The 24,838-nt window shown below is 32.8% G+C and overlaps 3 protein-coding genes across 8 annotated transcripts; 2 read left to right on the top strand and 1 right to left on the bottom strand.

Moving 5' to 3' along the window:
- On the top strand, positions 832-1,380 carry LOC109358383. 2 transcript variants are annotated; one of them, XM_019602578.1, is made up of 2 exons: positions 832-1,026; positions 1,069-1,380. In XM_019602578.1, the coding sequence occupies exons 1-2, from the start codon at positions 880-882 to the stop codon at positions 1,294-1,296; spliced, it is 375 nt and encodes a 124-aa protein (XP_019458123.1). In that variant the 5' UTR covers positions 832-879; the 3' UTR covers positions 1,297-1,380. The 2 variants fall into 2 exon arrangements, with proteins under 2 accessions (XP_019458123.1, XP_019458122.1); XM_019602577.1 differs by having other exon boundaries at positions 832-1,380.
- Positions 4,434-6,883, bottom strand: LOC109358379. Of its 5 annotated transcripts, none has more exons than XM_019602573.1 (5): positions 6,768-6,883; positions 6,075-6,338; positions 5,652-5,863; positions 5,315-5,576; positions 4,434-4,895 (listed from the first exon to the last, which is right to left on the bottom strand). In XM_019602573.1, exons 2-5 carry the CDS (start codon positions 6,324-6,326, stop codon positions 4,605-4,607), a joined length of 1,017 nt encoding a protein of 338 aa, XP_019458118.1. In that variant the 5' UTR covers positions 6,327-6,338; positions 6,768-6,883; the 3' UTR covers positions 4,434-4,604. The 5 variants fall into 5 exon arrangements, with proteins under 5 accessions (XP_019458118.1, XP_019458115.1, XP_019458114.1 ...); XM_019602570.1 differs by having other exon boundaries at positions 6,075-6,328; positions 6,769-6,877; XM_019602569.1 differs by having other exon boundaries at positions 6,075-6,330; positions 6,782-6,870.
- Positions 11,303-13,382, top strand: LOC109357620 (probable WRKY transcription factor 40). Its single transcript, XM_019601591.1, has 5 exons — positions 11,303-11,585; positions 11,693-11,755; positions 11,971-12,312; positions 12,412-12,528; positions 12,737-13,382. Exons 1-5 carry the CDS (start codon positions 11,511-11,513, stop codon positions 13,055-13,057), a joined length of 918 nt encoding a protein of 305 aa, XP_019457136.1. The 5' UTR covers positions 11,303-11,510; the 3' UTR covers positions 13,058-13,382.

Raw genomic sequence — 24,838 nt, 5'->3', positions numbered from 1 at the left:
GTGAAAAGAATGACACCGTTTGCCTCAAAATGCTACAGAAATGTGCATCCATGTTGGAAACGGCAATGCATGGTGCATGTTTGAAATGACAAGTCATTTTTATCAAGTTCCAAAGGAGTTATTACACACAAATTAAGAGGAAATGAGTAATATGATTTGATAGATTTATCCTTAAAAAAAATGGGATAATATTTTTATCAGTATGTATATGTGTAAAAGTCATCATTTGTCTTCTTTATTTGAGATGATCTTTTCCCATTCCAAAGCCATATATTTGTATGTATATGATACATGAATTATATGGAATGAAGATGTGCCGACCATTTTGGTGTCCTAGATTAATTAAAAGATATCATTGAGAAATAAAAATTAAAAAATATATATTTTATATTATTTGATGTAATCTTATTGGATAAGGAAATGAAAGTGCCTTTAGGATAGAAGATCCATGTTCAACTATGCCAAAGTCCCCTTAATAAGAAGTATCTTAATGGCTGAATTGCTTCGTCCATGTCCACATCTTTTTCCATCAACCCAACTCCATTAAAATCGAAATGCTACAAACTTTCCACGCGTTCCATATTGCATGCATGTCCACCTCACAAAAACCCTAAGGTAACAAATTAACCGCTCTTTACTTAAAGAACATAAAATGTCTTGTTTATTATTTTGGCTACGTATATTAGAACTAAACCACACGATACGTTTATTGTAACCAAATGTGAGACGTAGAAGCTCACATGCCATACAAAAACCATGTAATGACGTGCACTCTAAACCCCCACTCAATGCTCCTTCTCCTCTTTAATATTTAGCTTCTCCATAGCCATAGCATCAACAATTAATCTAAGCACCAATATAATACCTCTTCCATCAAACATGCCTAACATGATGAATTATACTAGAGAACCCACTTCCCAAAATCATTCTTCACTTTCCCTTGAACCAAACAACAACCTCATCATGATGAATATCACACAGCAAGCATGCAAGTCTCCAACTACTATAGAAAACAGTGATAAGGGTATAAATGCATCAATCCACACATCGGGTGAGACAAGAAGGGTAGAGGAATCAGGGAGAGAGAGGCTTAAAAGGCACAGGGAAGAGGTAATGGGAAAGGTTAAGATACCAAAAAAGTGGGGTAAAGAGAAGCTGCTGAAGGATTGGGTAGACTATACTACGTTTGATGCTGTGTTTCCTCCACATACATCCATTATCACTGCCCGTGATGCGCTTATTGCTGATGGACGTAAACCAAGCTCACAAAGATTAAGGATCCATTCTACTTGTTAATTACTTTATTTTCAATACTACCTAAATAAATACATATGTTTGTTTTCATTTTACTATTATTTCCTGCAAGGATGATTATAATTATGACTCGCGTTTTTATTTTGTTTTGTAAAAAAGCAGTGAATTATATTCATGCATCTTGTTCAAATCCTTCAAAACAGAATGAAAACATAAAGTCGTAATCATAATTACTAGTCCAAATTAACAAACCCAAATTACATACGTTTTGATTTTCAGAACCCTTGCTACAGTAGCAAACATGGGTCACTGGATTCAACATGTTGATCCATGCTTTTTGTAACTTGACATATGGCAGAATAAAGGGAAAAGAAGATCAACTATATGTTTGCTTATTTACCATACATATGTTTGTAATTCGTTTTCTTTTCTAATTTCCACCATACACCACTTCTTGTTTAGCATAAAAAGGAGAGCACGTAACATAATAATCGCACTATAATTGGTATTCTTTGTCTATCCGAACATAGAATGATAGAAAAATCAAAATTATAAATTCAAGTTCAAAGGACGAGCACCAAAAGTACCTTCTAATGTAAATTATATATGTTACAAAATATGATACTTTTTGTGTACCTGAAAGTAGTATCATCAAATTTGTATATATCTTTCTGCTTCTCCGATCAGTGTGCTATTGGTAGGAAATCTATGAAAAAACTAATCAGCAAAATTCCAGACATTTACTTTGGGGATGATATTTTTAGTCCACTTCATATTTCTGATCAAGGGCTTATAGATTAATTGGACCACTTAAATTAACTCTCCTAATTAATTAAGGAACTTACCTTAATTGCCTGGTTTGATGATGAAGAGAACAAGTTTTAGTGCATTATAGCTTGTAAGATGATTTAGGACTTATGTGCACATTGCTTTCCTATTTGCTTTAATTTTATTCTTCTTTAGCCTTGACATGAATGTTTAGTTCTATTTTTTCAGAGATTTGTTATGCATTAGAGTGTACTTTATTTGATCTGCTAAAAAAAATAAGGAACACTGTACTATTATATTACAAAAAAGTTGTACCTCGTTTATCCCCTTGTCATAGTAGTTATCAACTTTTCCGTCAACCTAATTTAAGAATAAAAATAACTTTCAGGGACCAAATTCTTGTATTAGTGAATACATGAAATTAATAAATTGAGTTTTAAAAATCCTCAAAATACTATACAAGTGGATTTCCAATTGAAAAAGCAACCAAACCACATTATTAAATTAAAAATGCATGGTTTCCACTTCATAATAAAAATATTGTTAATATTTATATACAATCAGATGTAATTAACTATCTCAAATCAATATACTACTTATGAAATGTTGATCTAGTATTGTAAGATATTGCTAGATTTATAATAACTAAAAGATCAAATGTTCAATTCTTATGAACAATAATTGTTGAAAAGAATAGTTACACACCCTAAAATGATTAGTTTCTTAGGAATGAATACTCTTGTTAATAACACGAAAACATACTAGGCTTCCTTTAATTGTCTTTTTCTAAATTATCCCTAAAATGGACCTTTATTATTTTATCCTAATTTCTTATTTTTCTAGTTAGAAAAAGGAAAAAAAATGTTTTTAAATGTTTCAAAAGATACGACAAAAAGTACTGTATTTCTAAACATAAAAATCCCAATATCGACCGTATCTTAAAAAGATAAAATCATGAAATAGTTCTGATGTTGTTACAAAATTTATTTGTGAGATAAGTTGGTGTTTGAGTTATATATAAAAAATTATGAAGTTGTTTGCAAATATTTATTTGAATCTGTGGAAATTGGGGGAAGTGAAAATGTCCCTTTAGTTTGTTTATATTGTAATGTGGTTGTTGGGATAGTAAGGGTATTTTGGGGAATGAGGGAAGGGTTAGGCTAATGGGTATATAAAGAGAGCACAAACCCTAACACTAATTATTAACACTACTTGATCTTATCTGAGCAGTGAAGCCGCGGCGGCGCTTCTTCCATTTATATGTCTGAGCCTCCCTTCTCTTCTTGCCGGCGGCTCTCTCATTTATGGTTCTAGATTGCTCCGCCGTCGGAACCTGTGATGATGACTGCCCGCGGTCAGAGCCCCTTCTTATTTGTAGGGTCTGTGATGGCCACGCGGGCTGCCCCCATCCATTCTTCATTTTTCTCTTTTTTTCGCTTTTCATTTTTACATTTTACTATTTTCAACCTAAAATCTCATTCCTTTTGCTTTTTTATATTTAATTTTGATTGCTGCATGTTTAAATCTGGAACGAAAGAGTCATGGGTTGGTTCATTTTTAATTCATTTTATTTTATGGGCAATTTGTTTGTGAAGATGTATAACATTTCATATTTGCTTCTTAAATATTATTTTGCAATTTTGATTCATTTGCTATGTGCTACTACTACTGTATATATTTATATATTGAACGTTGTCTTTTATTATATCTTCAATCTCTCACCATTCATATTGGCAGTTAAGCAGGATACTGGAAAAGCTTGTATGGATTTGAAAGCCCGTTTGTCATACAAAAGATGATTCAGATTTACTGGATCTATGTTTAGTGTATTTCCCCCATATATTTATTTTATTTATTTATTATTATTATATACTCGTTATTTTGTAATCCTTGACATAGATTAAGATTTTCTGTATTCATGCTTAGTGTATCATTTGTTTCTGTATTGCTATTTATATATAAAATAATGGCACTGCGATCCATGTTTTTTCATTTTTGTATGGGTTCACTATACAAGTGTTGTAAATTACATATAACTCCATCAAGTATTATCATGAATGTTTTTGAGATCACCATTGTTCCCACAATGACATCATAGTTTCCGAGTTTATGCCTATAAATATATTAAGAATATTCCTTGAAGTTGTGTGCACATCTATTATGATAGTCTGATATCAGTATATGAACTTTTGACTGGAACCTTATGATCACTAAGGAGTTGCTCAACCTCTTGCCTTGCCACCAAAAAGATTCTGGAATAAAATAATTATCTAAATTGTTGGAACAAATGTACCTTGCAAACTTCAATATCCAAATAAGTATCCAAGTTAGAATATATAGGATATTTGATGATTGATTAAGTTTCTACGTAAGTATTTAACAAATATTAATTACATTGATGATGTAAAACTGATTAACTTTATTATATTCCTGTTCCCCACAAAGCAAAATAATATTGTTGTAGTATAACTCTCTTTAAATATAGAGTTCACAATATATAGGCAATTCTCCACATTGACATAGACGAGAATATAAATAGTTCAATGGTTTGATTTCCATTGTCCACATAATACAGCTTAATCTTATGAGAGTAGAAGTTCTGTAATAATAGATTCCAAATGCTTTTTCTTGAAGATAAACATATGTCCTCCATCAGAAAGCTCGTGATAATGAATCCAAGGTAGTTTGTGTGATATAAAACGGTTGAGTGTATAGGGAATGATCCTATCTTCATACCCTTGCCAAATGTGGACAGAACCTTCCTTGTTAGGGAATGGATTTAATATGTCAGTTGGGCTAAATTCCCACTCACCAAAACCACTCACTATGTCTCTGTGTAATGATTCATGTTCACCTTGCTGAGTTATCTTCTCCTATATGTTCCCAAACATGGACAAATCATTAGTACCAAAAGCAGAATGCTTTATTTTACTGTAGTGAGATCATATTGTTACATATTACATTGTGGACTCTACAAAACCCCTAAGGGGTAACCAGGCATACACCAAAGTAATGCAACACCAAGTATGGTTAACTCAGTTAGAATCAGGGTTTTAAATTGTGGTTTAATTGCAGTCAACAATCACGACATGTTGCTGCCACATCACATAATACAGTCTGCATAATGAATCTATGCATATAAATCCTTTGGCTTTGAGATATTTCAGTTTCAAAGAGCTGTCAAAACAAAAGTTTCGTTCATATGCAATCTTAATTGTTTTTCTCTAGACTAAATATGAATGTCAAATATACTCACAATGACACACACAAACACACACATATACATAGGTACCTGAGCAGTATTTAGTCCTTGTGGAAAGCTCTTTATGATCTCTAAATCATCAGCAGATAAGGTTTCAGTATTTCCAAAAGTTAACGAAGGGAACCATTTTTGAGTCATCCACCAATAGAATAACCAAGAGGCGTAATGTGCAACTCGAAATGTCCATTGGTCTGGCTTAGGTAGCATCTGAAGGGCCTCTCTTGATATATTAGCAGGAAAAGAAGGCCACCAATAACTTACAAATGGAACCACCAAGGCTGCTCCACATAACCTGCCAATAACAGGAATCCTAATTGAAAATATGAAAAGCAAAGTGAAGGTACAAGTCAGTCAGCAATTGACATGCCTTTGTGGAATGTATTTTAGACAGCTCCAAACAGCATAAGCTCCCAATGATATGCCAATAACATAAAATTTGTGACCAATTTGCACTTTATCAGCTAGTTCTTGTATGTCATATGCTTCACTCTTCACTGAACGTGATGGATGTGGATCACTTTCACCATACCCTGCTCTGTCAAAAAACAGGAAATATATCCCAAGATCTTCAACAAATTCCTGTATAATCCACCAAATTTATCATGTGACATAGATTCAATATTTATTGTACAGCTACCCTATGCATACCAAATCATAAATAACATTTGTATATGTACTAAGATTCCTAACTTAGAGATGAAGCAGCAGTAAGAATGCAGAGTAAATAAGAAGTGCAAGCATTGCAAAGAGTGTAATTAAGTAAATAAATAAAAGAAGAGGAAGTTAATACTTGAGAGAGTGGCAAATTGATGTCTTTGGAAGAGTGAAATCCATGAATGACAATGATCTTGTACTTAGCTTCTAGCTTTGGAACACCGAATTCTCGGTAAGCCAAATGCCTACCATCACTGAGTTTCACTCTTGGTGAAGTGAGTGGAGGACCACCAACTGATCCACATGTTTTAGGAGGAGGAGGCTTTAAGGCCTTATAAGCCAACCTTAGGACAATCACCACAATTGCCACTGCTATTGGATTTACCATTGCTGGATGAAAGATAACACACTAATATCAATTCTCCCATCAACAAGGTAACAAAGTAAAAACATTACACACTTCAACAACAAAGCACATACAAAAATACCAAAATCAGGTCATTTACACTACCTATCATCAAACCATTACTGAAATTCTTAACGAAAATGACTGAAATTCTTCATGAAAATTACTGAAATTCATTCATTCCTTACATAAACAAAGTGGATCTACAACGGTACTGCAATCAGTAAAATATATGCATTCAAATAAATTGAACTTTTAATTCTATTTGAAAACATAGAGCACGGAAATTATTTGGAATAAAAGTAAAAGACATGTATAAAGTATAAAACATTTGCGTTGCTGGTTTCAGGTATAACAAGAGTGAAATGAATAAAAATTGAACAACCATTATAATAATTAAAAAAATAAAAGGGAATATGTATACCTTATGAAACTACTTGGCCACCGCTTGTGTGAGTGAGTAAAGCAGAGTAGTTGAAGAAGATAAGTTTGGGGAACTACTCCAAGCCTTCTATCTCTCTCTCTCTCTCTCTCCCTCTCTCTCTCCCTCCCTCTCTCTTTTCATGCTAAATTGGAATACTCCAATCGTCAATTATTAGATAAAAATCTATTTATCAGCTCATAATGGAAATCTATGTATTAGACAAAATTGATGTACAAAATAAGGGTAAAAATGAAAAATACTACTTAATATTTGCTTAAACTTCTAACAAAAATATTGTTTTTATAACAAACTAGTCACAATTTACTTGTTACTTGACATATAAAAGACGAAAAATAAGTGAAAAATAAAAAGATAATTTAAATTGTTGTAACAAAAAATTTATAAGCGGAGATGATCAATTAACATTATTCAACTTTTAAATGGAATAAATAAGTTTCGCAACATGATTTTCAATTAAATATCAATTACATGACTTAGAAATAGTATGAATAGAATTACAAACTTTTCCAATTAGTTTGGAGTCATCTATACATTTTTTGTACTCAAAATATAGAAAATATTTTTTATGTTTATAGTAATTATTTAATTAGAAGCATCTATATTAATATTTATTTTATATTAAAACTAGTTTAATTAATTAGCAAGAGAATTAAGAGCAAGTAGATAATATTGATCATAAACAACCTTTAAGCTTTAGGAGATGGGAAATATATTAATGATGGCGACCTCTTCTCAACACATAATAGAAACAAAGGAAAGAAGAGATGATGAAGGCAAATAGAATGTAATATGGAGTGAATACTGCTAGTTATATACAAGATAAATATAAGTGTAAATAATTTTGCAAAATCAATGTGTAAGGAATATTGATGTTTTCATAGGAGTAATAAATGGCCGACACAAGCTAACAAAAGAATCTCCAAAGTCTTTACCAAGTCAAATATGTGCAATGCTTTTCTCTTGTTGTTTTTGTTCTAAGTTGAAAATGAAAAAGCTCACTGCTTGTGGAAACCAATCAACTCCTTTTTTGGGTTTGAAATATAACCAAACAAACCAACTATATGACCCCACCAATGTCAAGTAGGGCAGTGCTCTACCACTTCCATCCCATACTCTAAACTCTAAATTGCTATAAATTCTTTATCTAATATTTAATATATTTACATAATCTTTTTCTAAGTGAAGGAATCAAAATCTTACCGTTATGATCAGGCCTCTCACCATAAATTAAGAAATTGTAGGATAATAGTTAAGGTATTTGTGCATTTGTGCATATTGTGAGGGAGTTTAGTTACTTGCTTAGATGAAAAGAACAGTAATTGGGTGTAGAGAACTGTTTGGTGCTGCCGTGGTGAACCTTGTGTTTGAATCAACGCAATACTTTATTATTATTATTTCAGACATGTTTTAAGAAGTGAGACCCATACGATTTGAATCCAAGGATTAATTGTCCAAAATTAGGTGCTGTAATTAAATGGATGTGGACAAAGGAGAGAAAAATAAACCCGTTCATGAATGTGAATATGACGTAAGGAAAGTTGGGGTTTCTCTTTTTCTAGGATCAATTCAATGGATTGACCAATTAGCTGAATATATATGGGTGGGGAATGGGTGCTTTGACTAATTTATTCAGAGTCTCTACTTTTCAAAATTATGTATCAACTTAAATCTTTCTACTTAGTGTTTTGTTAGATATCAATCTATCTCCTTCCCAAATCTGAGATGCAATATAATCTTATGTGGTTCCATTTTTTGGGTCCAAACTAATGTAATTTTTAGTTTTTATACCCTTTTTTGTTAGAAAATCACATTGTACAAAATTTATAATAAAGTATAGATTTGAACTTAGTTTTTATACCCTTTTTTAGTTACTTAGTTGTTTTAGTTTCTATATATTTGCATAGATGATCAGCTTACCTAAATTTCTTTTTGGTTTATGTTATTTACGTTTGTTTAATGTATTGTTGGACCAGACTGCTACCGGTCCGCTCCCCCTTGAGTCCACCATGTCCCAGCCGAACCATCGGCTCTGATACCACTTGTTGGACCAGACTGCTACCGGGGAGCCTCCAACCACTGGGGAGTTCCATTGTTACATGGGTATGGGAAGAGTGAAGAGTTACAAGTGAGACACCACGTCTTGAACCAAAACCTTAAGGCATTAGTTCCATGAGTCTTTCCTTCTTAAAAACCCTTTCACTCCTCCCTACATATCCAATGTGGGACTTCACGCTTGAATAAACCCACCATGTATAAATGTGAATTACATGATATAAAATAATATCATTCTAAAATAAGATAAATTTGTCAAATTATATGAGCACTTTTGAACGATATATAGTTGTATGGAAGAGCGTAGAGGAAAGAATGAAGTTATAAGGAAAGTGATAAGAGAAAGTAGATATGCTAGTTTAATAATACATGCAACGTGGAAAATGTTTGACGTAGTAAATAGTACCCGTGACAATAAAGAAACAAGGGCCCCACTACCTCCAGTAATAAACAAAGCAATACCACGACAAATTAAGATGACTCCGGGTCAACATAGAACTTCTATATCCTATTTTTATTCTTTATTAATATTTTCACGGGATAATTAACCCTAAGTCACATCGTCACTAACTTCAAATTTTCTCCAACCCGATTACTCTACAACCGAAACTCTTATCTGCAAATAAAATAAAATAATTTCTAAATACCTATCACTTTTGAGTTTAATATTAGTATCTTTGAATGATTATGGAGTCAAAGTGAAAAATAGAGATGTTATTTGCATAATTTTAGAGGGGTTGCATATTTACTTTTCATGAGCATATATGTTCCTTTGTCCCATTTAATAATCATATATTAGAATGTTTCTTTCTTTCTAAATATGTCATCTAGGTAATACATGCTATAGGGGAAGCGAGTATAGTAAAATTGTCAAACAAGTAAAATAAGAGAAAAAATGTATCTTTTCCTAAGAGATTTATACATTCACTTCATCATTCGTATTTATTTATTATTGTTTTTTCAAAAAAGTAATACAAATGAATAATAGATAATATATTAGTCATCCCTAATTTTTTTACACAAAATATATAAATATTATACTATTAAAATAATAGGATAGATATCCATAACTTGCAGATATAATAGAGATTGACTCATCTCCGATAATAGACGTACTGAGCAAATATATAAAATTATATCTTATTAATTTATTTAATCTTTAAAAATTTAAAAATTTGGACCCTTAAATTTTTTAGTATCACATATATATAATTTAATTTAGGCACTACAACTAAACTCTCAAATATTATGCCAATATAATATAGGACATGGTAAGAAGCAGACAAAGTATAGAAATGAAGATTTTTTAAGGTGGGCTTGACTTAGAAAATTGAATTCCACTCTCCCACGAATTCACCCACATGTCCTACTTCAACTACTATATTCTTTTAATATTACCAATGCCAATTATCAACCACACTACCAAATTTTGCTCTGCTTCTTATCTCTCTTTTTGCCTATAATTCTTGCCATACAATAATTACAAATTTACTAAAATGAATCTTCATTTATTATTTTAAAACATAATAATTTTTTCTTTGATTAATTAAGTTAATTTTATTATTTCAACATTAGAGATTAGCAATTGTTTCTTCTAATAAATCAATTTATTTGTATCTTCTAGTTCCACTTTTATATCTACAAACTTCATTTGTCAAGAAATCTGCACAGCTAAAGATAATAGATTTGAGACTTTTTACACCTAAAATATTCTCTTAAATGAAAGTATTCTAACATGGATGGCAGCTCAAGATCAATCTCATGAAAACTATATATTCCTTGAGGAGATTCTATCATGTGGAAATGCTCCTTAATGAAACTTAAGTGGTCATGACAAAAATCAAATAAATCATTTATATCAACTCCTATTAAATGTAAAAAAAAATAGAAAATATCTTAGGAAAATAATAAAATTTAACTACATTAGGACATTCGGTGTCCTTTGGCTTCTTTCATTTCTAAAGAAAATTTATAGGTCAATACATCAATAATAATTTATATATATATATATATATAGTTATTATTATATAAAAACTTTTATACCAACATTGTTTTGATATTAGTCTCCTTGCAAAAAAAAGTGATTTTTAAATAAGAGAAACAAGTCCAATTGAGCAAAACTCGTATCAAAGTGAAAGATTTCATAACTTAAATAAACTCTTCAATTTACATGTAAAGTGACGCGATAGTTGTTATATTTTTGAAATACAGAAAATAAATAGAAAGTGTTAGTGGAAAAAGAGATGAAAACGCGTTATTCTTGTCATGTCTTGTCTAATGCAAGTAGTTGTTTGTAAAACGTGTGCTGAAATTGAAATATAATAATAACAGTAAATATAATAAAAGGGGGACCTGAATTCTTTGGTCATGCCTGTTCTATAAACAAGTAATATATATGGATATGGTTGGATATATTGTCATTCATGTCTTCACTCTCTTTCCACCCACTTTCCTTCTTCAACTTCTTCTCTTCACCAAATGCTTCTATATATATATATATACTTCTTTCACTTCCTTCATTACAAACTTCACAATCCTTTTTATGTTTTTCACCTTCCTCTATATAAGCTAGCTAGCTTTCAACAAAAGCTTTTTTTTCACTAGAGTTTCATTAACTTATTATCACCTTCAAAGTTATATATCACTTGTTTGAATTTCTTTTGCAACGAATGGATTTTTCATCACCGGTTAACACTTCATTGGATCTCAACATTAATCCCCCAAGATTTCATGAAAAAGTTCTTGTAAGTATCAACTATATATATAACATCTTGCGTGGAAGCAGTTTGTGAAAGCTAGCTTACCTCACAATAATGTTTGAGACTGATTCTTTCTGGTTTATTGATTTCAGAAAAAGGAGGTGGAAAGCAATTTTTTCTCATTGGGTATGAGGATGTCTTCTGCAAAAGAAGAGGTTAGTTGTGTTAACTCTTTTTAAACACAATTGCGGTTTGGAACCTTGCATGCTTTTCCTTTAAGTAGTATTCTTTCTTTTGGTTAAGAAATACTATTAGCATTTTATTTTTAATTAATCCGCTATTAATACTACATATATATATATATATATATATATATATATAAGCCATGTTGATTTGTTATTAAAGGTGTATATATGTATTGCTATTTCAGCCCACTAGTGCCTTGGTGGAGGAGCTTAAGAGGGTGAGTGCAGAAAACAAGAAGCTGACTGAAATGCTGACGGAGATGTGTGAGAGCTACAACACTTTGAGAAGCAACTTGGTGGATTATATGAGGAATAATCCTGATAAGGATCAGCACAACTCATCATCCAAGAGAAGAAAGTCTGAGAGCAGCAACAATAACATTAGTAATGCAATGGGAGTAAATAATGGTAACTCTGAGAGCAGTTCAACTAATGAGGGATCATGCAAGAAACAAAGAGAAGAAGAGATCACCAAGGCAAAAATTTCTAGAGTTTATGTTAGGACAGAAGGATCTGATAGAAGCCTTGTAAGATTCTTTACAACAATTATGTAGGGCATAGATAGAATCATAGTTCATAACTAGTAATTAATTGTTTGACTAACTTTTCATTTTATATGTTTCTAGATTGTGAAAGATGGATATCAGTGGAGGAAATATGGACAAAAGGTGACTAGGGATAACCCTTCTCCAAGAGCATACTTCAAATGCTCTTTTGCTCCAAGCTGCCCAGTAAAAAAAAAGGTAATTCTGACTTGTGAGACTCTGGAATGCGATCAAACATGATGTTCTATTTTATTATCTTTGGTTCCGTCCTTTTTGGTTGACTCAAAATGTTGAATGTTTTATAGAATTAATATCTCATATGTTGTATGCTAACATGTCTGTCGAATCCGATCTAACTAACTGTTCCACAAGCTAAGTTGTTTTTGTTGTTTGCTTTGTTATTCAGGTGCAGAGAAGTGTGGAAGATCAATCCATTCTAGTTGCAACTTATGAAGGAGAACACAATCATCCTCACCCTTCTTCTAAAATGGAGGCAACATCAGGCTCTAGCCGCTGTGTGACCTTAAATTCAGCCTCTCCTAACTCTTCTGCACCAAAATCTAAAATGTCCAGCAACGAGTCTAAAAATCTAAATACAAACCCCGAAGTGGCACAGACTTTGGTGGAACAGATGGCAAACTCCTTGACCAAGGATCCTAACTTTAGAGCAGCACTTGTTGCTGCCATGTCAGGAAGAACATTGCACAAGTATAAAGTAGAAAACTAGTGAATGGTATTCAACTCATTGTCAACTTTTAAGTGTTACATAAATGGATCATTTTTAGAGCATAGGATCACTATGTAAATACAACATAGAAAAATTGGGAAATGTTCCTCAATTTGATCCTTCAGGTGAGAGTTGAGTTCAAATCAGGATAGCATGTTGAGCTGATTATAAACAACGCTCAACCTAGAGTCTAGAATAGCTCAAGTCAGATTTTCAATTTTCTCTAAAGTTAACTAAAGCAAAGATGCTTTTCTTGTCTTTTGATGATACAATTTCTCCTATTCCTTTTCCACTTCTGAAACTATGTTTCTCTATGATGTTGCCACATTCCATTTATTCTCCCTTTTATATCATAAATGGTTAACCAAAATATTTCATCTACTCCTTAATAATAGCGCTCGATTGCTAATAATAGTGATGCAATGATCGGATAGTTTGCAAGCTGTTTAGTATATCATGCTGAGTCAGTTAGCTTGATTTCTTTGACCTTAGAAACTGTATATTCTAAATAACATTAAGTACTTATAAGTGATGGAATATAAATCAAAGAAGGAAAACATATGATAATGTGTATAATAATAAGAACCTTCAACTCTAAGCTAGATATTTTGAGTCGTTGATGCAAGTTTTTTTTATAAGTAAAAATTCATTCAAAGGGGTAGTAAAAGCATTACCACAGCAAGAAAGCATCACGAGTCTAAATAGTAGCAGAAAAATATAAACAAAAAGGCTCATCAGCACACAATTGAGATAGAAGAAAGCAGAGTCCAAGTCTAATTTGATTTAAAACTGTGCCAAATACAAACAGTTAAAACAGTATGCAGTGGTTAGGCACCACAATCCTGAGGCCTTCATGACCACCGACTAGGTAGCTATTGCAGGATTTAGTTGACCGTAACACTCAGCTCAAGATACGACAAATAATAATAAAATTGAATATCAACTTCCAACAACTTGGTCACAATTTTGCTTTTTATTAACCGAAATACTTTATTGTAATGTGAATAGCAAAGTTGTCAAAAATAAATGTACAAATATTAGCGCTAGCGAATAAAAACCTCTAGGAGACCTAGTCTGAAATATTACCTCATTGTGATTTGGTAACACACCAATGGGGCTCATGCCACCTTGTTTTATTTCCTGCATGCTCCCCTTATGATTCAATGCATTCCAATTATGATCCCTACTTGGAACATGAATGGATTTTATTGTATGTGGAAATGATATTGGTGTTAGGTTGAGTTGCAAACTAAGTTAATATCTTTAAGGCATTAGTTCTATGAGTCTTTTTCAGGTTGAGTTGCAAACTAAGTTGATCTCTTTAAGGCATTAATTCTATGAGCCTTTCCAACTCTAAGCACTTTCAAATCTCTTTAATATGGCGAAAGTGGCCTTAATTGCCAAAGCAGATTAGGAGTCATGTCATCCTATATTAAAAAGTTCAGTTCTTATTCATACAATATTCCACTCTCAAACTATTCGCAACTCACTACTAATTCTCTCTTTGTGTTTGCTCTTCCTGTTCAATGTTTCTATCTATTATAAAGAGAGGTGGAGACAACTGTTCTATAAAGAAGCGTCCAGTGACATCATTCTCTAAAGCTTGGCCAATGCTTTTTAACAATTCACTCCTGTTATTCCAACAGATTTCTCAATACCTTACTAAAAATATATATTTTTAAATTGTGGTGCATGATATTTTACTGTATGTTGTTGAAGCCACTGAACTTGAAAAATATTTAACTTGGAAATAATGTTAAAAAATAGACAATGCCCACTTTACAATGGTATCCAGTATACTAAATTATATGATTGAATGCAATCCAGGTTTTGGTTAACTATATTTTGAATTTGCCCTCCAAATGAAAGAAATAAAAGTAACACATGCATGCTTCTTGTTTATAATCCAAAAGGACGGATTTTCCTGCACTTGGTTGTAACCTGTAATAGATGCCACTCAAAAACTAGCTTCCTCAGTTGAAGGCCGAGTCAAGAAATACCTCAAGCTGTTAACAAGAACCTGCCACATGATACACAGGAATTTTAGTGACTTAAGAACTAATATGTCTTGCTCGATAATTTTGAGAACCTGATGATTACCTTTTGTTTTCCTTTTGGGTACGACCTTATTCATTAATTTAGATTAGTTAAAGGTTAGTTAGCCAAATAGGAGAGAACGTAACTTGCTTGTTTACATATATGTTTAGGTATGAGTTCTTGGTTATTTTGTTTGCTAGCAATGTGATTGTTACTTTGCTACCTGCTTCTTGGTTCACGTATAAACATAAAAACATACTTCTGCTCCTTTTAATATAATTTATGTTTAAAAAAATATAACTTATGTTTGTGAAGAAAACTAGATACAAGATGACTAGATATCCTCTACATTTCACAACAAATATCATGTCTTGTGGACCTTAAACATAGATAGATGGACTTGAAGGTCGCCCTAAATTAAAAATAATTTAATAAATGGAACATTGTAAGATATTATATATTGTCTCTTATTTTTATTTCACTTCTGAAACATTACAATATTGATATTATCATACTTGAAATTACATGGATACACAGTATGACTATAAGATTCAAAACACAAAATATAACACATTGTTTTGCATAAACCGCACATGTACTTAATTGTGAAGATATTATATTTTGGAAAATTGCTATATTATACTCAAGTGGTGATAACATGAATTACTCTGGTCATACTTGACACATCAAATTTCTTATTGTAGTATATTCATTTATGTCCATGGGTCGTCTTGTCCGACCGCTTGAAATACCTGTGGGCGAAAAGGACATATTGAGCAGACATTTTAGGGCGAATGAATACATTTTTTATGTCATGTCCGCTCAAAACATGCAGGCGGACGAGCCCTATGGGCATGACCCAAATTGCGAATGATAATCATAATCTTATCTGTACAATGGCTTCTCTAGTGACAGAGAGGAGTCTGACTCCACAATTATACATCATTTTATCCTTTATCCTTATAAACTAGAGTAAATTACACTGACACCACATGAGTTTTAGTAAAATTTAACAAACTATCTCCATTTTTTACACCTACGAAAACCCCTGATTTTTATACATACATTATGCTCACTATCCTGCATGAGAAATGATATATCATGAAGACTAATTCAAAACATTTTCATTTTTGATGTTCATATAAGATGATGGCGAAAGTGGCCTTAATTGCCAAAGCAGATTAGGAGTCATGTCATCCTATATTAAAAAGTTCAGTTCTTATTCATACAATATTCCACTCTCAAACTATTCGCAACTCACTACTAATTCTCTCTTTGTGTTTGCTCTTCCTGTTCAATGTTTCTATCTATTATAAAGAGAGGTGGAGACAACTGTTCTATAAAGAAGCGTCCAGTGACATCATTCTCTAAAGCTTGGCCAATGCTTTTTAACAATTCACTCCTGTTATTCCAACAGATTTCTCAATACCTTACTAAAAATATATATTTTTAAATTGTGGTGCATGATATTTTACTGTATGTTGTTGAAGCCACTGAACTTGAAAAATATTTAACTTGGAAATAATGTTAAAAAATAGACAATGCCCACTTTACAATGGTATCCAGTATACTAAATTATATGATTGAATGCAATCCAGGTTTTGGTTAACTATATTTTGAATTTGCCCTCCAAATGAAAGAAATAAAAGTAACACATGCATGCTTCTTGTTTATAATCCAAAAGGACGGATTTTCCTGCACTTGGTTGTAACCTGTAATAGATGCCACTCAAAAACTAGCTTCCTCAGTTGAAGGCCGAGTCAAGAAATACCTCAAGCTGTTAACAAGAACCTGCCACATGATACACAGGAATTTTAGTGACTTAAGAACTAATATGTCTTGCTCGATAATTTTGAGAACCTGATGATTACCTTTTGTTTTCCTTTTGGGTACGACCTTATTCATTAATTTAGATTAGTTAAAGGTTAGTTAGCCAAATAGGAGAGAACGTAACTTGCTTGTTTACATATATGTTTAGGTATGAGTTCTTGGTTATTTTGTTTGCTAGCAATGTGATTGTTACTTTGCTACCTGCTTCTTGGTTCACGTATAAACATAAAAACATACTTCTGCTCCTTTTAATATAATTTATGTTTAAAAAAATATAACTTATGTTTGTGAAGAAAACTAGATACAAGATGACTAGATATCCTCTACATTTCACAACAAATATCATGTCTTGTGGACCTTAAACATAGATAGATGGACTTGAAGGTCGCCCTAAATTAAAAATAATTTAATAAATGGAACATTGTAAGATATTATATATTGTCTCTTATTTTTATTTCACTTCTGAAACATTACAATATTGATATTATCATACTTGAAATTACATGGATACACAGTATGACTATAAGATTCAAAACACAAAATATAACACATTGTTTTGCATAAACCGCACATGTACTTAATTGTGAAGATATTATATTTTGGAAAATTGCTATATTATACTCAAGTGGTGATAACATGAATTACTCTGGTCATACTTGACACATCAAATTTCTTATTGTAGTATATTCATTTATGTCCATGGGTCGTCTTGTCCGACCGCTTGAAATACCTGTGGGCGAAAAGGACATATTGAGCAGACATTTTAGGGCGAATGAATACATTTTTTATGTCATGTCCGCTCAAAACATGCAGGCGGACGAGCCCTATGGGCATGACCCAAATTGCGAATGATAATCATAATCTTATCTGTACAATGGCTTCTCTAGTGACAGAGAGGAGTCTGACTCCACAATTATACATCATTTTATCCTTTATCCTTATAAACTAGAGTAAATTACACTGACACCACATGAGTTTTAGTAAAATTTAACAAACTATCTCCATTTTTTACACCTACGAAAACCCCTGATTTTTATACATACATTATGCTCACTATCCTGCATGAGAAATGATATATCATGAAGACTAATTCAAAACATTTTCATTTTTGATGTTCATATAAGATGCATCAATAATTCTAAGAAGATATTGTTTAAATCACTCTTATACTATATTATATTTAACAAAAAATAATAAAAATGTATTGACTCATATACTATTTATCCTTGTTTTCACAATATACTATATTTGGCTAACTTAATTACATTTATCACTATTTTTTTATTTAAAAATCACACTTATTTTTTATACATAAGTAATTAGTATAATGTATGTATAAAAATTATGTGATTTTGTATGTGTAAAAATTGGAGAGATTATTTATGTAATTTCAGTTTTGTTTTTGCGTAAAAAAAATTGTTTAATTTCACTATAAACTATTTAAATAGCTTATTTAAAAAATATATTTTGAACTAGTATTTGATCTACAAGAAACTTTTAGCTGATACTTTAACTAAATAGTGGGTATCTAGGATATGTAACACACACATCTTGCTTAGTAGAACATCTAAGATTTATTTAATTAATAATGTTTGAAATATAGTATTAAGTTTTGTCTAATACAAAAATAGGCAGCAAATGGGAGTGGATCCTTCTGCTGGTATTTGATTTAGACCCATCAACTACTTCCATATATAATTATATATACTTGCCCTATATATATTTATGTATGTTAGTAAGAGGAACATCATGTATAATCAACTCAATTAGCAGAAGAAGAAGATGAAGACTCTCCATGTCTTTTTATTTTCTCTCTCTCTCCATGTCTTTTTGTTTGCTCCAGCTGCCACAGAAGCTAGAAGTCTTTTGACGTTGGGTAATTTTCTTTTCATTTATTTTGGTGAAAAGCTTGGTTAATTAACAAACTTTGATTTATGCGAAGGTATTATTTAATTTATTAGTTCCACTGGTAAAGATCTTTACATTCGATTGTGAGATGTTGAAATTAAATCTTGCTTCCATCTTCTTCAATATATGATCAAAACTCAACATGAGTATCTTTTCTTAGGTGTAGCATGCATGCGTTAGTGTGTGTAAATTAAAACTTTTTGGGTACATAGTGATCAATTTAATAGATGATATATATAGGAGGGGCAGCACGACGAACATGATTTGCGTCAATCTATATCGATCTAACGTGTCGTATTGTGTGTGTGTATATATATATATATATTGGTTAAGCAGAGAAATGGAGCAGGTGGTGGTTTATGAAGGGTGCAGGTTCAGAGGGAAGACATATACATCCACCTCTTCCTACTAGCTATTATCCAGGACTCTTAAAAAGATCTCCTCCACACTCTCCACCGCGCCACCACTCACCGCCACCTCCGGTTCCCGGCTATTCACCCGGACCAATCCCAGGGCTGCTTAGATCTCCTCCAAGGCCTTTCAATAATGTTATAATTCATCCCAAATCTCTTCCCATTCCCTATGCAGCTTCAGCGTGATTACTCTCACACACACACATATATATATCTATCGTATTATATGACCAAATACATATGTGTGTAGATATATGTGTTAATGTATTAGGCAATGTTGTACTATTCTATCTACCAATCAATCCTCTATCCCCAAATGTTCATGTTATTATGTTCTAAACTAATCAAATTCCACCAATTAAAATAAAAAAAATTATGTTTTGTTTTTATATTTTTTTCTTTTTAAGTAGGTAATAATTTTCAATTGAATGAAAACACAATAGGACACAAAAAATAGGACAGGTGATCCCCATCACTCTATCTACTTCACCATCACACTTGAAGTTCTTTCATTTTGGTGATGAAGTTTAAAGCAATAAGCATATTATTATAATGCTATGTATAAATTTCTGTAAATTTTATATAGTGTGTTAAGTAATTGCTCATTGTGTATGTGATTTATTCAAATATAGTTCTAATCAATGTTGTTAAAACCATACCGGTTATCAAATCAGTTAGGGGTACTCGTATAGTGGTATAGCGATTCAATCAGTGGTTCAGTAATTAAACCGCATGTCGGTTAAACCGGACATACCAACTTATATTTATATATATTTATATATATATATAAACTTATAACAAAAAAAATTCTAAATAGATAGATACTCAAATTTATAATTCATATTTATAATCTACTCAAAATTCACATAAACAAACAACTTTAAGTCTTTAACAAATTCAAAGTCTAAATTACAAAACATATATCAATCAAAAGTATAACTTAACAACCGCAAAATATAAATAAATTACAGAAGTTCATAACTCACTCTACAAAACAAATAAATTTACAGTTTTAACATTTAACACCAAGGAGTCAAAGTTGTCTCATATCAATATTATATTTTTGCACCAAATCCTATCTTCAGATAGAACTCCAAAATTACACAAATGTCACTGAGATTACACACGAAGGTAAGGAACCAAAATGTGTAATTTAAGTATGTCTTATGTGTCTTGAAGTGTTGAATAAAAGTTGGAAATATGGGTCATATTGTAATGGGTTTTTATGTTTTTTTTCAAAAAAAAAACATTATGTATAAACCGGTCGGTTTAGTGAAATACCGACCGGTTCACCAGTTTTGACCGGTTTTGACTGGTTTTGATAGTTGGCCGATTCAACATCTGTACCATATCAGTTAGGAGACCAGTTCATCAATTTTCCGGTTGAACCGGCCGGTACGATCCAGTTTTTACATCAATGGTTCTAAGTTAATATCATGCGATATTTCTTATATATATTTTAAATTTGAAAATTTTAAGAAAATGTTTAGTGGTTGTTTCATTTTTATCTGTTACTCGAAAGACAAGATTGATAATCATTTATAAGATGTGTGTAGATAAGATTTAATTATCTTAGCAGCTCACTATGTCAATATAATCAAAAGTATATTAATTGTTAATTGCAATATATTTGTGAAGTAATGGAGTTTATGAACAATTGTAATGTACACTTAAAATTATATCATAGGTACACCTTGACTGAAAGTTATATCAGGTCACCTCTTAAATTAACCATCAAACTATTGTAGTTACTTTTTAGGAGATAATATTGGCCATTTTGAGGAACTTGGTAATGAGACTCTAGAGTTTGTTAATTTTTTGCCCCTTATTATAATAGTCAAAATCAATAGGATTGAAGTTTTTAATATAATATTAATTTCTTATAAAGTTGATAATGGGTTGGAGTTTTTAATATAATATTATTTTTTACAAAGTTAGCAACCCCATTAACCAATATTGTATGTTATAATAATTTAATTTGCCGTTACTTTATTATAGCATTCACTTGTTTAGAACTTCTCATTTTACATTATAGCATTCACTTGTTTAGAACTTCTCATTTTACATGATCAATTAATTTCCCCAAATTTTTATCATAAAAATACAACAAAATAAAAAGCACAGCTGCATTACAAAAACACAACCCATATAAAGAACAAGTGAGCAAAATAGATCAAAATCAAAATTTGAAAAATCAAGTGAGAGAAACCAAAGGGAAAAATGTTTGGCCACGGGCCTGTTTGACACGGTCATGATACTTTTTTTTTAAGCAAAAGAGGGAAGAGTCCTCCCAATTTATTTATAGAAAGTCAATAACCGAATTTCAAACATTTCTAAAATGGTAGTTGGGCATTCCTAACCGATTCCTATTACAATCATGCTTAATGAAATTAGGCAATGAGTCCCATAATGTGTTTCTTTTGGATTCTAAGCCAAACGAAGCCAATTTATCGGCACAAGAATTACCCTCACGATAAATATGTGTGATTTTAAAGTCCAACAACTGAATTTTCTGATTGCACTTGAACCATTCATTAGTTAGTTTCCAAGGAGGCTTTGATTTGCCATTGAAGATGTCAAGAAGAAGCATGTAATCGCATTCAAGCCAAAGCCTAACCCAACCATTCTTGAATGCTAAATTAACAGCCTTGATTGCTAAGTGTAATTCGGCATAGAGGGCGTTTTGGATGCCCAAGTAGTTAGCAAATCCAGCCAAAAACAAGCCATTGTGATTCCTGAAAATCCCTCCTCCACCCGAGTGACCTAGAGACCCGTGGGCAGCTCCGTCTGTATTGACTTTGATCCAGCCAAGTGGGGGGGGGGGAGACCAGATTACTTCTGTGATTCTTGGCGCTTTGTTGGTGTGTATATCAATTGAGAGCCTCTTAAGGATTATGAGATCATTTAAAGTAGGAGTGGCATAAGCAGAGGATGAGTTTCCAGACATTGTTGTGTCTCTAACAATCCTGGCAATTGCTGAAGCTATAGGAATTTTAACATCCTCAAATCTGGCCTGGTTTCTGCAAAACCAGATTGTGCTTAGAGTGTGAATAACACAAGCAATCATGACCTCCTTTACCTGAGAGTTTGCATTGCCAGAGCAGCTTAACAGCAGGTTATGAATGGATGAGGTATTGATGCTAATGAGGAACATGTTGCTGAGCCAATTCCAGATAGCAATAGCAATAGGACAAGTTATGAAGATGTGGTTAGTATCTTCCCAACTTTTGTGGCACAGGTTGCAAATTGAAGCCATTGCACAACCACGTGTCATTAAATTATCATCAGTATGCATCTTATGGTGCATTATCCTCCAAGTAATGAAGGATTTTGAAGGAGGGATTGCCCTGGACCAGATTAGCTTGCACCAGTTCATGTGTACTGGATGATTAGATATAGCATGATGGGCCTCCTTTAGAGTTAGAGAGCCATTATCAGCATTTTTCCACATCAATCTGTCCTTGGATCCTGCTCTACTAACTCTACCTATTTGATCAGTGATCTCAGGGCAGTAGTTAGCCAGAGTAGTAGGAATATTCCATTTATAACCATTCGTGAAATCAGCCACAATAGCATGAAGATCTCTGTGAAGTTCATGAGGGATGTTTAGCTGATCAACTATGGGTTGACCAAGCCAATTATCCTTCCAGAAGTTGATGTTAGCACCAGAACCAACAATCCAGATTGAGTTTAAGTTGCAAACCTCCCAGTTGTCTCTAATTCCAGGCCAAATTGAAGATTTGAAGTACCTTGAAGTAGGGGTAGAGTTGCAGCCAAACCTTTTCCTATAGAAATCAGCCCATTCATGATCTGTAGTCCTCATATCCCATGCCAATTTTGTCAAGGAAGCCCTGTTCATTATCTTAACTGATTGAATACCAAGCCCTCCTACTTTTGTGTTGGTACAAACTTTAGCCCAAGCCACTGTTACAAGTTTTTTCTTGCCTATGTCCCCAGACCAAACAAAATTCCTTGTGCCTTTATCAATTTGATTCAACAATTGGTGAGGCCATTTGTAGATGTGGAAGTTATACACTAGCATACTTTGAATTATGGACTTCACCAGCTCCACTCTTCCCATAATGGATAAGCAAGCCCCTTTCCAGGTAGACAATTTGTTGAGAATTCTGTCAGCAATAGGTTGAAGGTGGATTCTTCTTGGTTTGCCAATAAAGAGAGGGACACCAAGATAGTTAAAGGGCAAACACCCAGCAGAAAAACCCAAGTAGGATGTTATATCAGCCAATTTTCTAGGAGAGGCCTTAGATGTGTAGAATTTGCACTTGCCTAAATTTATCTGCTGTCCAGAGGCTTGAGAGTAATCCTGAATGAGGTTTTTGAGGCAGTGAAGGTCCTTCTTTAACCCTTTGCATAAAATAAGGATGTCATATGCATATAGAACATGGCTAGGAGTTTTTAAGTTACAAGGTCCATCAATGGTACTTATTTTGTTTTCCCTGATAAGTTGAGTTATGCCTCTGCTAAGAACATCCTCAGCAATGCAAAAAAGAAGAAGGGATAGTGGATCACCTTGCCTAACACCTCTGCTGCACTTAAAAAACCCCACATTGGAGCCATTAACATTGATGGAGAGTCTAGCATAATGGAGGATAACATTGATCCAATTGCAGAAATGGATGCTAAAGCGAAATGCTTTAAGAGTGTCTATCAGAAAATTCCAATCAAGAGTATCAAAAGCTTTCTTAATATCAAGCTTGATTGCAATGTTTCCCCCAAAAGTCTTGTAGTCCAAGAGATTGATAGCCTCTGAAGCAAGGCAGATGCAGTCTTGGATTCTTCCGTCATGAATGAAACCTCTTTGTTGAGTTGAGATGATTTTTGGGGCAATGCTAGCTAACCTGTCTGCTAAAACCTTGGTTATTATCTTGAATTGGAAGTTGGCCATTGCAATTGGTCTAAAGTCTTCAATTTTCTCAGCTCCTTTTGTTTTAGGAATCAAAACAACCGAATTTGCATTGATGTTAGAAAGCAGCCAGCCTTGGGAGAAAAACTGCTTGACTGAGTTGCACACATCAATGCTCACAATGTCCCAACAATGCTAGTAAAAACTGCCACCAAAACCATCAGGGCTAGGAGAGCTATCACTACTCATAGCAAAGACAGCCTGCTTTATCTCTTCACTAGAAGACATCTGAGTTAAGTGGTTGTTATCTTCATCAGAAACTAACACAGGGATGACTTTTGTAATTAGCTCATTAGGAAAGGCTAAGTTGGAGGAGTCAAAAAGATTGGTGTAGTATTGCAGAACATGATCAGCTATGTCCTGTTGCTCAGTTATAGTTGTATCACCCACCCTTAACATAGAGAGAGTTTTTGTCTTTTGTCTAATTGAGGTGGTCTTTTGAAAAAATGATGTGTTCCTATCACCATCAATGTGCCAGTTGATCCTGGCCTTTTCTTTCCAAAAAACCTCTTCCACAGAAAGGGCTCTAAGAAGCTCAGATTGAGCAAAAGCTTCCTGATCCAGAAGAGCTTCATCAGCTCCCATCTCATTGATGTTTTTTTGGATAGAATCCAAATTAGTTGTAGCCATCTTCACCATATTATGAATATTGTCAAATACATTGTAGTT

This window comes from Lupinus angustifolius, chromosome LG10 (genome assembly GCF_001865875.1).
Source record: "Lupinus angustifolius cultivar Tanjil chromosome LG10, LupAngTanjil_v1.0, whole genome shotgun sequence".
In the NCBI taxonomy this organism is placed as follows: Eukaryota; Viridiplantae; Streptophyta; class Magnoliopsida; order Fabales; family Fabaceae; genus Lupinus; species Lupinus angustifolius.
Note: the sequence above shows the minus strand (reverse complement) of the source record. Positions and strands in the feature narration are given on the sequence as shown.